Source organism: Strix aluco, chromosome 6 (genome assembly GCF_031877795.1).
Source record: "Strix aluco isolate bStrAlu1 chromosome 6, bStrAlu1.hap1, whole genome shotgun sequence".
Taxonomy (NCBI): domain Eukaryota; kingdom Metazoa; phylum Chordata; class Aves; order Strigiformes; family Strigidae; genus Strix; species Strix aluco.
In genome coordinates, this window is record NC_133936.1 from 14,620,564 (window position 1) to 14,632,884 (window position 12,321).

At 39.8% G+C, this 12,321-nt stretch overlaps 1 protein-coding gene across 2 annotated transcripts in view; it reads right to left on the reverse strand.

Moving 5' to 3' along the window:
- Window positions 1-2,606: 2,606 nt before the first annotated feature.
- The window catches only part of RALB (RAS like proto-oncogene B), a 49,484-nt gene continuing 39,769 nt past the window's right edge, over window positions 2,607-12,321 (reverse strand). For both annotated transcript variants that reach the window (XM_074828778.1, XM_074828777.1), the window contains exons 2-5: window positions 10,978-11,134; window positions 9,645-9,853; window positions 6,659-6,836; window positions 2,607-4,506 (exon numbers count right to left, since the gene is read on the reverse strand). In XM_074828778.1, the coding sequence (XP_074684879.1) occupies window positions 4,387-4,506; window positions 6,659-6,836; window positions 9,645-9,853; window positions 10,978-11,091 (621 nt within the window). In that variant the 5' untranslated portion in view covers window positions 11,092-11,134 and the 3' untranslated portion in view covers window positions 2,607-4,386. The remainder of the gene's footprint in view (window positions 4,507-6,658; window positions 6,837-9,644; window positions 9,854-10,977; window positions 11,135-12,321) is intronic.

Genomic DNA, 12,321 nt, shown 5'->3' on the forward strand with positions numbered 1-12,321 from the left:
ATGCCTGTTTTTCTTTTTATTATCAATAGTAATACAAATCAGTTGTATTAGCATGATAATGAAAAGTGACGAGTTTTATAGACATTAAAAATGTTTGTGCAAGTTAGAGACAAAGCTCTGAAGCCATGTAAGAAAAAAAGAATTTACATTGTATAGTATAACATACATAGTTTAGAGGCAGTTTTATTAAATCTTGCAATCACAATCACTTCTATGCTAAACCTCTTTCTTGGTGTTAGAGATAACACCTTCCCCTCCCAAGAGGAACACCTGCCATTCCCATGAAGTGTGGAGATTATGGTGAAAATCATAGCTTCTTTGTTCCTCTTCCCTCCTTCTCCCAACTATAAAGTCAACAGGAGGTGAACATTGCAACATATGCTTATAGCAATTAAAGAAAGCTTCTGTCTACATAAGCTCTGAGTTGAATTGATAAACAGTATCCTCTTTTTGAGCAAGAATTGATAGACCGGTCAGCCCCAAGTACTGGGTTAACACTTTGGAAAGCTTTAAAAAAGATCTTGGTGAGCATTTAGACACATTTCCCCCCCACCTCTTGATGCATTCCAGATTGTAGCTTTGTGTCTTAGACCGAGAGTACTCTTAAGCACTATATTAGCCAGATAGGATTCTACTGGAACTTCCGATGGCTATTAATATCTTACTGAGGTTTAATGCCTAGTAAGTGTATGCATACATCCTTCTCTTCATCAAGCCAAGCACTCACCTAGAAATTGCAGTAAAGGTATACTAGTCTGTATAAAACATATATGGCACAAGTCATTGGAAGATGCACTTTATGCTGCATCTGCAGTCTCATCTGGAGAGATGCTCCTCAAAAAAGAGGAGGCAAGTCTGCCTTTGCACTCTGGAGTTTAACCTGCTTTTTTCCTATGACGACTTAGTCCCCATTATAATGGGGGCTTGTCCCATTGATGTTTGCTCAAACCAGAAGGAAGACTGCAGCACTTGAACACCCACAGCTAAGCCACGTATGGAAGATTGCATAGAGCAGTAAACAGCTCCCTGACTTTATGTTAAGTCATTACACAAGAATAACATTTGGATGCTTAAGTGCAAGTGCATAGTCAAGTCTTGCATGACCTCCAGCTTCAAGTCTTGCATGACCTCCAGCTTCAAATATCCAGTTACTTGCCTACAGCCATGTTCCAAAAAGATTTAAGAGCACATTATACTGACAAAGAGAAGTCTTGGTCTTTAATTACCTAACAGGCAAAGGCTGCTAGAATATATTAGCTTTAGTACAGCCTTCAGCTGCCTCAGCTACACAGCATGGCTAGCAGGTGGCCACACACACACCCCCCTCTTGCCAAAGTCCTCCTTGTGTGATGTATCTGATCCGCAAGCACTCATTTAGATTAGAAGCCAAAGCCTCCTTTACTCTGCACACAGGGAGTCCTCAAGTCCAAAGGAAGCATTTCTCTGTGCCATTTTTTATTCACTCAGTCAACCCACCTGATATTGATGTCCACTGGTGTCCAGTGAAGCACACCTAGAAGTCATTCAGTGACCCTCAAATCATATTACCCCTATTTAGAAGGGCATGCATTCAGGCACTTCCACCATATGAGGTGGAGGCAACAGGATTCCAGTCCAGGGGAGCGGTTTTACTGCTTTCCTGGTACAAGTCAGAATGCTTGTTGCCCACTGTTACAAAGTAGCCAAGATAGCTGCCTTGTTTATCATGTTTACAGCTGTAACTGGAAAGTTAAACTGAAGTTTGCCACAAGTACAGAAGAGGAATACTGAAAAGCTGCTGTAATTAGTTTCCAGGCCTAGCCTTTCTGGAAAAGGTGACAAGCACAGAACACTGAGAGATGCAGTATCAGCCATGAAGCAGCAAGCACCTTCTTCCAAGGAAGTCCACCTCAGTAGTGGAGCGTTACCAGTTTACAAAAATAAAACCTGAGTGAGATCAGCACGTTGACTGTAAGAACACCGGTTGGAGACTCACTGTTCTGAGTAGAAATTCATCTGTCCTATCAAATACTGTCAGGTATTTTAAGACTAAAGAGATCAAAGGTCAAGGCATGCAAGTCTTTTGAGCCAATACAGCTGAGCTGCTCATTGTGAGCTTTGCTGAGTTCATTGCTCATATAGCAAGGAAAACTTATTCAGTTTTGTCAGACACATTTCACAATCCACCTCAGAGGGGCTTGACCAAGATAAACAACAGTTGAGTTCACATTACAAGCTTATCTTTTAGGTTAAGGACCTAACCTTTAGGTCTCAACTAAAACCAAACGTAAATGAGTTGCCTTCCTCTGGAAGGAGACACTCACTTGCTGTATGCACAATATGCACTCAAAACCAGACTTTATCCATGGAAGTTTAAGAAACTTTGTTAGAAGCGTTACAGCTCCAAGTGTGCCATTAGGTGCTTAGGCTTTAGACAGAGGTGATACAGCTCAAGCAACAAGTTCTGCAAGCCAGCAGACTCCCAGCCTCTGCTTCAAAACTGTATTAAGTTGGCTTTGCAATACCAATTACACTGTTCAAAGAGAATTATTTCCAGAATTGGTTAACCATTCTTTCTGCACATACAATATAACATTAACAAAGAAGGAATTTAACTTCACAAGAAAGAAGATTACAGCACCTTTTATTTAGTACAGTTTCCCCAATCCAATGAGTTGCCTGACAAGTTGAACTAGTTATGGAAGACGATGAGTTGCAATAAGTCCCTGTGAAACCTCAGTCCGGAGGTTCTGATATCTAACACTTTTTTTCCCCTCCAGAGTTCAGAGGTGGAATGCACAAGAGCAATCTAGTACATGTTAAAAAATGTTTTTCAACCTCAAATTACAATACTAAGTACTGAATAGTATTCGCTACTCCTTCACCTCAAGAAACACTATTTGTTAATTTAGTGCTGCAGTGTGCATTGAACAACCTCATAGCATACTCATGTCAAGTAACTGTTTTAAGCATCCAGTTAACAAGGTACAGTCACTACTCCTTCAAAATAGGAGATGCCATAATTCATTGAGGGACTCCACAAACAGAAGAGACAGTTACTTTCCACAGCAGGTGACAGAAGTGGTTTTTGGCAACTGCTCTTAAACTGCATCAGAAACCTCAGTTCAGTCAGCTGACAAGAGGACCTGCTAAGTACTGACTTTTCCACTTCTAGGCTGGTCTTTATTGATCAATACATGACCACCATTGCATACTGACAGCAAAACTCAACATGTATCCCCATGTGCTAGGTTGCTGTGCATCAGAAACAGTACATATAAAATTGAGTAACAGATGTGGCAACTGCTTAATTTCATTTGCTTTTTTGACACCATACAACCCACAAGCCAGCTAATCATTGAGAGGTAGCATCTATGCCTCACCTGTTCCAAGTCATGATTGTGTGATGTGACCCATCCTTACTCAAAGTTTTCATCTTCAGCAACACAAAAGACAGATACAGATGTTCCCACTTTCCAACATGATCACAAGTGTTCCAATATAAACAAAGCCATTGAAATCAACACTTTCATTTTCACTATTCCAATACCAGGGAGGGGAAGGATGATAGATGTAGAGTGAGTGTAACTGAGTCTAGCCACAATACATGGAAGAAACCCAGAACAGTATTTCAAGGAGATGGTGACAGTATTATTTCTTTTGAAGAAAGGCTTACAGTCATTTTCTCACCCCAGGCCAATAATTTAAGGATGAGAAGACAGACCAGCAGGGAATGCATCTAGCCAGTATTTAAATATCAATGTTTGCATTGACTAAATAGGTCTGAATTGAGTCCATAGGCTTGATTCATGAATGCTGTATTGACTAAACAGAACATGGAAGAAAGTTTGTTTTGAGTTGACTCAAGTGTCAGTTGCTATTTCTTACATGGAGCATGGGGAAGAAGCCAGCAGATTTCAGTGTAAGAAATATCAGTGACAACTAACAGAACATGGAGACTCAAACCCTTTACCAGATGTCATCTAGCTATTCTGCAGTTTGCAACATCAAGGAGGGCAGCAACACTGGAAAAAAATGTTTGAACCTGAACAGCTGTTCTTGTTAAGGCCAGTAGAGGTTCAAGAGAAACATGTTCAGAGAAACATTAGAGTAAACTAGGAAGTTAATATGAAAGTACTTTGTATAACCAAGCAGAAGGATTGTAGTACTGAAACTGTTTCTACTTTTGAAAGATACTGGGAAGACAGAGCCCACTTCAGTTTAAGTAGGCATAGGTTTTTGTTGGATACCAGAAATGGTTTCAAAGTTCTGTTTTCACATTTTGAAGGTGAGATATGCAAAGCAAGAGATAAGGGAGTCAATACAGACTTCCTTTCATGAATCCAGCCCTATATCCTTTGTGGTATCTTATCCATGCCACCTGTAGATATTTACAGTTCCCAAGCATCACAGTAAGCAACATCTTTCTTTAAAGCTTTTCTTGTTCTTGCCACTTTTCTTGCCATTCTTGTCTTTGTTTTCTGACATTTTCTTTGCTCTGATTTCTCTCATTAAATCAAAAAATACCTAGGAGGGAGAAATAAAGAAAGATTAAACAAGATCTGCCACCAGAAAGCAGATAAAAACTACTGTATTCAGCAGCAAATAAAGATGTAGCGTCACACTTTGCCTAATACAACAGAAGTGAGTCTAGACATAGATCCCAGTGACAAACTGAACATCAGAATTATGCAGCATGTCAAGCAGTAGCAAGAAGTAGCACAATCTTACCAGGCTATCAAATCATTCAACAGTCCTGTTTTAAGAGCTTTTTACTGAATATCAGTCTTGCACAGAAGTAGCATTCAGAGTTCATGATAACATTTGTCTGTACCTAGCAAACATTTCCAGCCAAATTATTCATTAACTATGCAAAGCATTTAGTCTAGTCCTTTCCATGTAGTTACAAGCATACTCTGCTTAGTAGTATTCTGTCAGTTTTCTAATTAAAAAGCTGCAACATTCAAGTGACAGTGTCAGGTACAAAAAATTCTCAGATTATGTTATACAAAAGATACAGAGAAAGTCATTACTGCAATGTTTTCTCCAAAATTCTAGCTGATTCCACCCCTGTACACCTGATGTCTAGGTACATACCACTTAAGATGTAACAGCTGTTTTACTGTAAAGAGTTATTGGGAATTTTTTTTTTATGATTACAGAACAAGAGCTTAGTATCACTACAGTTAGGGGGGTTTTTTGGGGGTTTTTTGTTTTGTTTTTTTAAATGGGGAACTACACAAGTCTGATACTTGGAAACAAGACCATGCTACTGATCAGAAATAGGATGGTTTGACTCAAAACCCTCTTGTTTTTTTTAATTCTGCTACAGCATCAATGCACCATCAGCACAATGACCAATAACTTGTTTTAATATACACAAAACAGTAGAGAATAACCAGTATGTCACACAAGCTAGCTAGAGAAGACTTATGACAGCAAGTCTACAACACTGTGCTGGACACTCCAGATACACAGCTACGTTGCTGTTAATCCCAACTGATCAGAAAGCCAGTCTAAGTATAAAACAGGTGAGGCACTTGCTAGTCACATGAGACAGCTCATCGGCAAGAGCAAGCCTAGGTATTCATGTTTTACTACATCACCCAGTTTATGTATCTGACAGTGACCTTCTAGTAACATTCTGCAAGTCAGAATGTTTTTTTACCAAGTTTAAATTATGCCATGTCCTTTAAAACCCAAAGGTCTCAGTTCAAGAGTTTCATATACACTGTTTTAACCAATAAGAGAAATAGTTCTTACTATGTAACATGCACCAACAGCATTTCCATTAGTAAACTAATATAGACTAGAAGAACAGGAAGCCGTTGAGAAGAACTTAGAAGTACAGTTAGCTGCAAATCTTCTTTGTCCAAGAAGAAAACTGCTTACAATTTGTAATCTCTAATCAAATGCAGATTACCAAACCACACCTTTGGAGTCCTTGGGGGACACAACAGTAATTTCAGATCATCTCCTCCAGACTGGTGAAGCAAAAAGGCACTCTCTTTAAGAAACCCCCCCTACACACAGAATGAAGGGGAGGTTTGAAACTGATTTTTCCTTACTACTGGGCAAACACTCCATAATCATAATTCATCTCTCTTCTGGAATAACCCACCAGCACTGTTTATGCAAGAAACCAGCAGCAAAAACATGCTGAGAATGACTGTCCTAGACCAGCATGGACAAGTGAAAACAGGACAGGGACACAGCAAGAAGAGTTCTTCTCAATTCAAAGTAGTCTCAGCAGAAAACAAGAATGAAATCTTGGACATTAGCCACACCATATGTAGCTTTGTAGGGAAGGAGGAGCAATTTATAAGTGTCTATACCTTGCTGTTTATTGCTATTATAATGATAGGACACAGCCTATAAACAAAAATCAACATACTTCAGGGAATCCTTAAATCCATTTACCCAATGTACTATCATAAAGCTATTGGTTCAGGTACAAACAGTTAAAACAAGACAATAGCATTAACTTGTACCGGGTCTCTGGCTCCTCTAAGCCAGGTATTTGCTTAAGTGCACACATTCCAGCACATTATTTTTTATAATCTAGACTTTTAGAAGCCCAACTGTGGATTTGCTTTTGTCCCAGCAAGAATCAAGAATTAATCACTCGTCTACTAAACAAGTAGTAACAATCTAATTGAGCAGGTGTCACTTGTCTTACCTTATCTACATTCGCTCTAGTTTTGGCAGAGGTTTCTACATACTGCACACCCCACTCCTCTGCCTTACTTCTAGCCTCTTCTACAGGCACTTGTCTGCGCTCTTCCAAGTCAGATTTGTTTCCCACTACCAGTAAAGGGATTTTATCCTCTTCAGCCTTCACACGCAGGATCTGTTCCCTAATGCATCAGGCATTCAAAATAAAAATATCTGTTAGTAGTAGCAACAAAAACTTCACCCTTATCAGGAGTGGATCAAGTGATCTGCACATTACTAGTGTTTACAACAGTACTTAACAGTGCATTTCCCAACAGTTGAAGACACACTTTAAAATTACTCGAAGTTTAACATACTAATGCTATGAGCTTTACACTAATAAAAGCCTCACACTTCCAGGAAGGTAGTTTTACTGTTTAGTTAGTAAGTTGACTAACCAGGCTGTAAAAGAAGAACTGTGTGGCAGAAGAGCAACTCACAACAGGAGTTCACATCTGAATGAGGAAAAGAGTACAAGTGCCACACCTGTCAAGTTTCACCTTAGCATTCAGTCACCATCTTCAATTTCCATTCTACATCCCACCTCAATAAAGGTCTGGGCAACATCAAGGCTTTGTCAAGGTAGTAGGTTGGGAACAGCATAAGTAGATGGCAGAAATCATTCTTAATGGCTACCTAAACTTTACACAAAGGAGACAGTTACTAAATAGTGCTGAACTAAAATGCTAGCAATCTTCCTCCTTCAAAGACTCCAAGAAAATATTTGAACCATCAGCATTAACCTAGCTATCCCTTTGTCATTCTAAAATGACCTAGCAGCATCCAGGAAAAGAGACAGCAATGCTACATGTCAATCTTAAAGTCTGTGCTATTACTGGAGTAAAACACAGGTTGAAACCAGATTGACACATGTTGCTGTCCATCTAGGACACTGGAAGAACTGTACCAGTCTACAGTTATTTTTAGATGGCTTCATTTTGTGATGAACAAGAACCAAACTAGGCATAAGCATGGTGCTACACCCCCTCATTCCACTGACTTACCACACTACTTCAGATGCCTGCACTTTCCATCCACAAAATAACTGAATGTATGTAGAGTGCATGAGAATTTAAAATAGTGTTAACACTGAAACAGACAATCTGCTGTTGCATTCAACTGTACCTTCACACATTTTCAGATTACAGAAGCACCGAAAGCAAACACTGAATGTATAGCATCAGCAGGCGAGCTAGGGTTTAAAGGCAAGCCCATGGTTCATTCATTATTCAACTTCTTTGTAGTTTAAGAATTCTGGAAGTTAGAGGATCAATACCAATCTGCAGTTTACCCCGCAATGTTGGTGACTCATACTACCCAATCCCCGTTCCTTTCCGAGGAAGACTTTTCCAAGGAACTGGTTCTTGAATGTCAGCCTAATTAAATACTCCATTTAACTAATTTCACTATTTGTTTAGTTTTGAACCATTGAGAAGTAGAGTTTCTTTGTCTCAAAGTTTTTACGTCCTTCTTACTCATCTTTAGGGCTAGCATTGCCTTTTCATTGTTTCGTTGTGCTGGAAGCTTGAACCAACACACAGTTAACCTAGTTACACAAGTCTGACAGAAAACACAAACTGCCAAGATAAACACTCCTACTCTTTTTCATCCAAAGCCTTAAGCCTTGGGTTTAACCTTATATTTCACTTAAGCATGCAAGCCAAAACCCCGGCTGGGTACTTCCAAGTGTCTCATTTTCTTCCCATTTTTTGGATGGTATCTGACTTTTTCCTCCATCTTATACTAGGAGCAGTCCAAGTACTCAGTTTTTCAGTCCTACAACAGTTCAACTGTTTAGCTCCTTTCAGTGTTCCAGTTAGTGCAAACTGAGCAGAACCACTCTGCTTGTGTGCCCCACAACTGTCAATTTTCTGAAGTCTAGCAAAGTCACAGAAGTATTATGTGACTAAGGAACAATATTTTTATACCTCTTAAAAGATTATGCAGTCTCCTACTACTGTTGGAACAGGGTAATACATTAAGAACCCAGACCAAAGTCCTAGAGTGCAAGGGGAGTTTGCTATAGCTTTAAGAAAACCTAGGAATAAGTATCTACCTTAGCACCAGCACTTGCATTACCAATTAGTATCTGTTAACCCTGTACCACTGAGGCAAAGTGGACATAAGCCAGACTGATAAAGAGTTTTTATTCTGGCAAACATAAGGAACTTCTAATACTTTTCCTATGTTTTGGGAAGTTTTACCTCAAGTTGTACAGCTGTCCTAGGGAATCTCTGGTTTACCTTCTACATTGATGCAACAGCTATTATCAAATAAGAGTTAGAACACTTGCCCTGAAGAACCTGGCTACATGAGTTCTGAGACCAGAACAATGGTTTAAACTCCTTGTTTTTCTTTTACAAGCAGTTTCTGTGCTCAGTCTGGTGCCGATTTTTACATTAGAACTGCTAATCCCAAGAACAAAAATGGAAGCATTTACTACTGCTGTGTGTCTTTCTAGGAATACATCTGCCTACAATAGTACTGCTTGGCTGCCAACCCTTGTTTGGCACCAATCCATACCTGGGAGTGGAGGCTAATCCTTCCTTTCCTTAGAGCACCTGCTTCTAGCAGTAAGCAATACAGTGTCTGAAACCTGGCCAAAAGGCAGACTTAATTCCAGAAGTACTGCTCTAAGATAATTAAACTTCACATCCACAAAGACTGAAAATTGGCTTGAATACACATGTTTTAGGAGTCCAAGAATCTGTTACTTGCCTGAAGTTGCTGCTGGCATAATGTACTCATAAGTTGCAGGCATGAAGACAACTAGAGCCAGAGGCTGGATACTGTGATTTAAGTTATCAGTTACTGAGGGCAAAATGGTTAGGTTGCCACTTTTATTGACCAAGTGGTAACAGACAAAGGATAAAGAGATGTAACTTTTAAGGAGTTGTCAGAGCAACACAGGAACCAGATATTTCCCCCTGCCTGGGAGAGAAACTACTTACCGAAACTCTGCTGTTGCTGTGAAGGATTCATGCTCTGTTATTGAGAAGACTAGAAGAAACCCTTCCCCACTGCGGAAATAGTTATCTCTGATAGCTGCATAATCCTCCTGTCCTGCTGTGTCCAGAATGTCTATCTGAACTTCTTCACCATCCAGAACTACTTTCTTTCTGTAGCTGTCAGCCTTGGTAGGTTCATAGTCTTCTACAAACTAAAGTTGATAAGAAAGTGATTAGTGTTTAGAATTACTGTCAAATGGCCTCAGTAGTTGTCCATATCATTCTTTCTCTTTAGTGGCATTTAAATTCCCAAAAATGTTCTCATAATTGTCAGCTAAGTTCCACCACTTTTTTTAGTTTTACTATAAAAACCAAATTATTTAAGCACTTAATACATCAAAGAGCCAGTCTGCCTAGTCAAGAGAAACTGTCTTGCTACATGAAACACTGTTCAGCAATTTCAGCACAATTTAAGGGATGAAGATACAGTATAAGCTGCCAGCAAGCTGGTGGCGTTATTTAGATCTCCCACTTCTAGAAAAAGCATTTGAGTAGTTCGGGTACAGTTATCTGAAGCTTCAATGGGTGTAGGTGACAGCATCTACCTGTTAAACATGAAAACCGGCTCCATAATTACACAGGCACACACTTTAGTCCATTCAATATTGATCAGACCCACAACACCACTGCCAGTTCAACTTGTAGTTCTGTGCTGACAGTACAAGTCCAACATAAGCTCCTTACCTTTCCACCTCCTTTCTCTCAACCTCAAAATGCAACAAAAGGCTGTGCCATGAGCCTGATTAAGCTGGGTAGCCTTAATGAATGACTTGTCACCTGTTCAGACATTCACATCACTATAGTATGTGTGGGCAGCCTATAGGCAAATACTAACTTCTGAATTACAGGATCATGTATTCCTTCACATACTAGTCCAAACTGTCTGACCTAGTTTACTGTATACCAGTATGGAAGAATTCATGCTATGAAAATGCCTACTCATCATCTAGCTCAGAGTGAGCTAGAATGCTTACTCACTACTTCAACCTTAACTGGCCTAAAAGAAACTGCACCAAAATTAAAGTTCAATGCCAACTAGTAATAGCCTCTGTACACTCAGACAAGCGCACACACACATCATGCATGTCTTTTGAAGACTGTTCTTTCACTAATAAGCATCAACTTTGTCACCCTTAGCCAAAGATGTTCCCAGAGGGCACCTGTCCCAGATTCCTACATTATTCTCCTGCCAGTCAGGTCATCAGGTCTTCTCCTATTTACATCTAGCTCCATGTCCCACTAAAGTTTAGTAAGCTATATCCCCAAAGCTACTTACCTCATCATACATAAATTGAAGAGTGAGTGCAGATTTGCCCACACCTCCACTGCCGACCATAATTACTTTATGGAGGGCCAAGGAACTCTGGTTCTTGCTCTTGCTGGCAGCCATTGTCCTGCTTGCCACAGATGAAGTGCCAGGCAACCAATTAGATCTGCAAACAGAAGAAACACAGTCACCATCCATGACATTGGTGACATCATGGTAGCATGCAGGTAAAGCATCTCACTAGCGCTGAAAGACCAGATTAAAACCCTGTCCAGCAAGCCTGAAGAATGGGCCATTTCAATGCACTGGTAAGCAAACTACATCACTGATGTCTAAAGTATGAGTAGGAATATGGTATTAGAACAAATACCTTTTATTTGTGACAACAGTACCATTAACAGAAGTGCCAAAGGTTTCTCAAAGCAGCTACTAGCTGAACAAGCTGTTCTTGTTTGTAAACCCATCCTACATGACTGCTATCTAGAGCAGTTCCCAAAGAAAAAAACCTACACTTTCTCAAACAGGAAATTAAGTGTTTCTCATTGTTCTTTTTATAAGGCTTGACACCTTTCTCAAATATTTATTTGATGTTGATGAAGCTTAGTTTCAATCCAGAATCAGAGCTATACTTTAGAACTGCTTGTAGGTAGAAAGATGACTTTTGATCTCCTCTCTACATAGGCTAGGAAAAGTGAAATACACAGTAAATTCTGGCAGGAACAAGTTGCAAAAGCTTCCAGCAGAAAGTCTTATGACATTGCATTAGCATTTATCTTATACTCTTCCTGCCTTTTGATGCTGCAAATCTAGTTTGCTTTTGGAAAAAAAATAAATCCTGCTTTACTGGCAAGAAATTCTCAGTTCAGTCTTCTGCTGTTGTGAAGCCATAAAAGAGCAAGCTTCAATAAAGAAGTACTAGTTAACAAGCCTTTGTTTGTGTGTTATGCAAACCAAGCAATTAAGTGCTGGACACCTCTTAAAAATACTGCTACTTTTTTTTTTTGAAGAGTAGCTGGACAGTAGTTGTGACAAACACAAGCATCAGCTGCCACACCCTGATTAGCACAGAGCAGCAGCTACAAGAACAGCACATTGGGGACAAAACCAGAAGTGACTGATACAAGAGGATGTGTCACTATAAGGGAGACCCAAGGACAGCAACACTTGTGTCCTCACAACACAACTAAGGGCCCCAGCTACTCGTATCCTAGCAGAGTGCTGTAAGGAGAACAGCAGACCATTCAGGAAACACCATTATGGAAAGTGGCTATACCAGTCTTTTTGTATAGCAGTGCCCATTATTCTAGAAGCACTGAAGGAACAAGACTACCAGGAGTCTCAAATTTGCCTGGA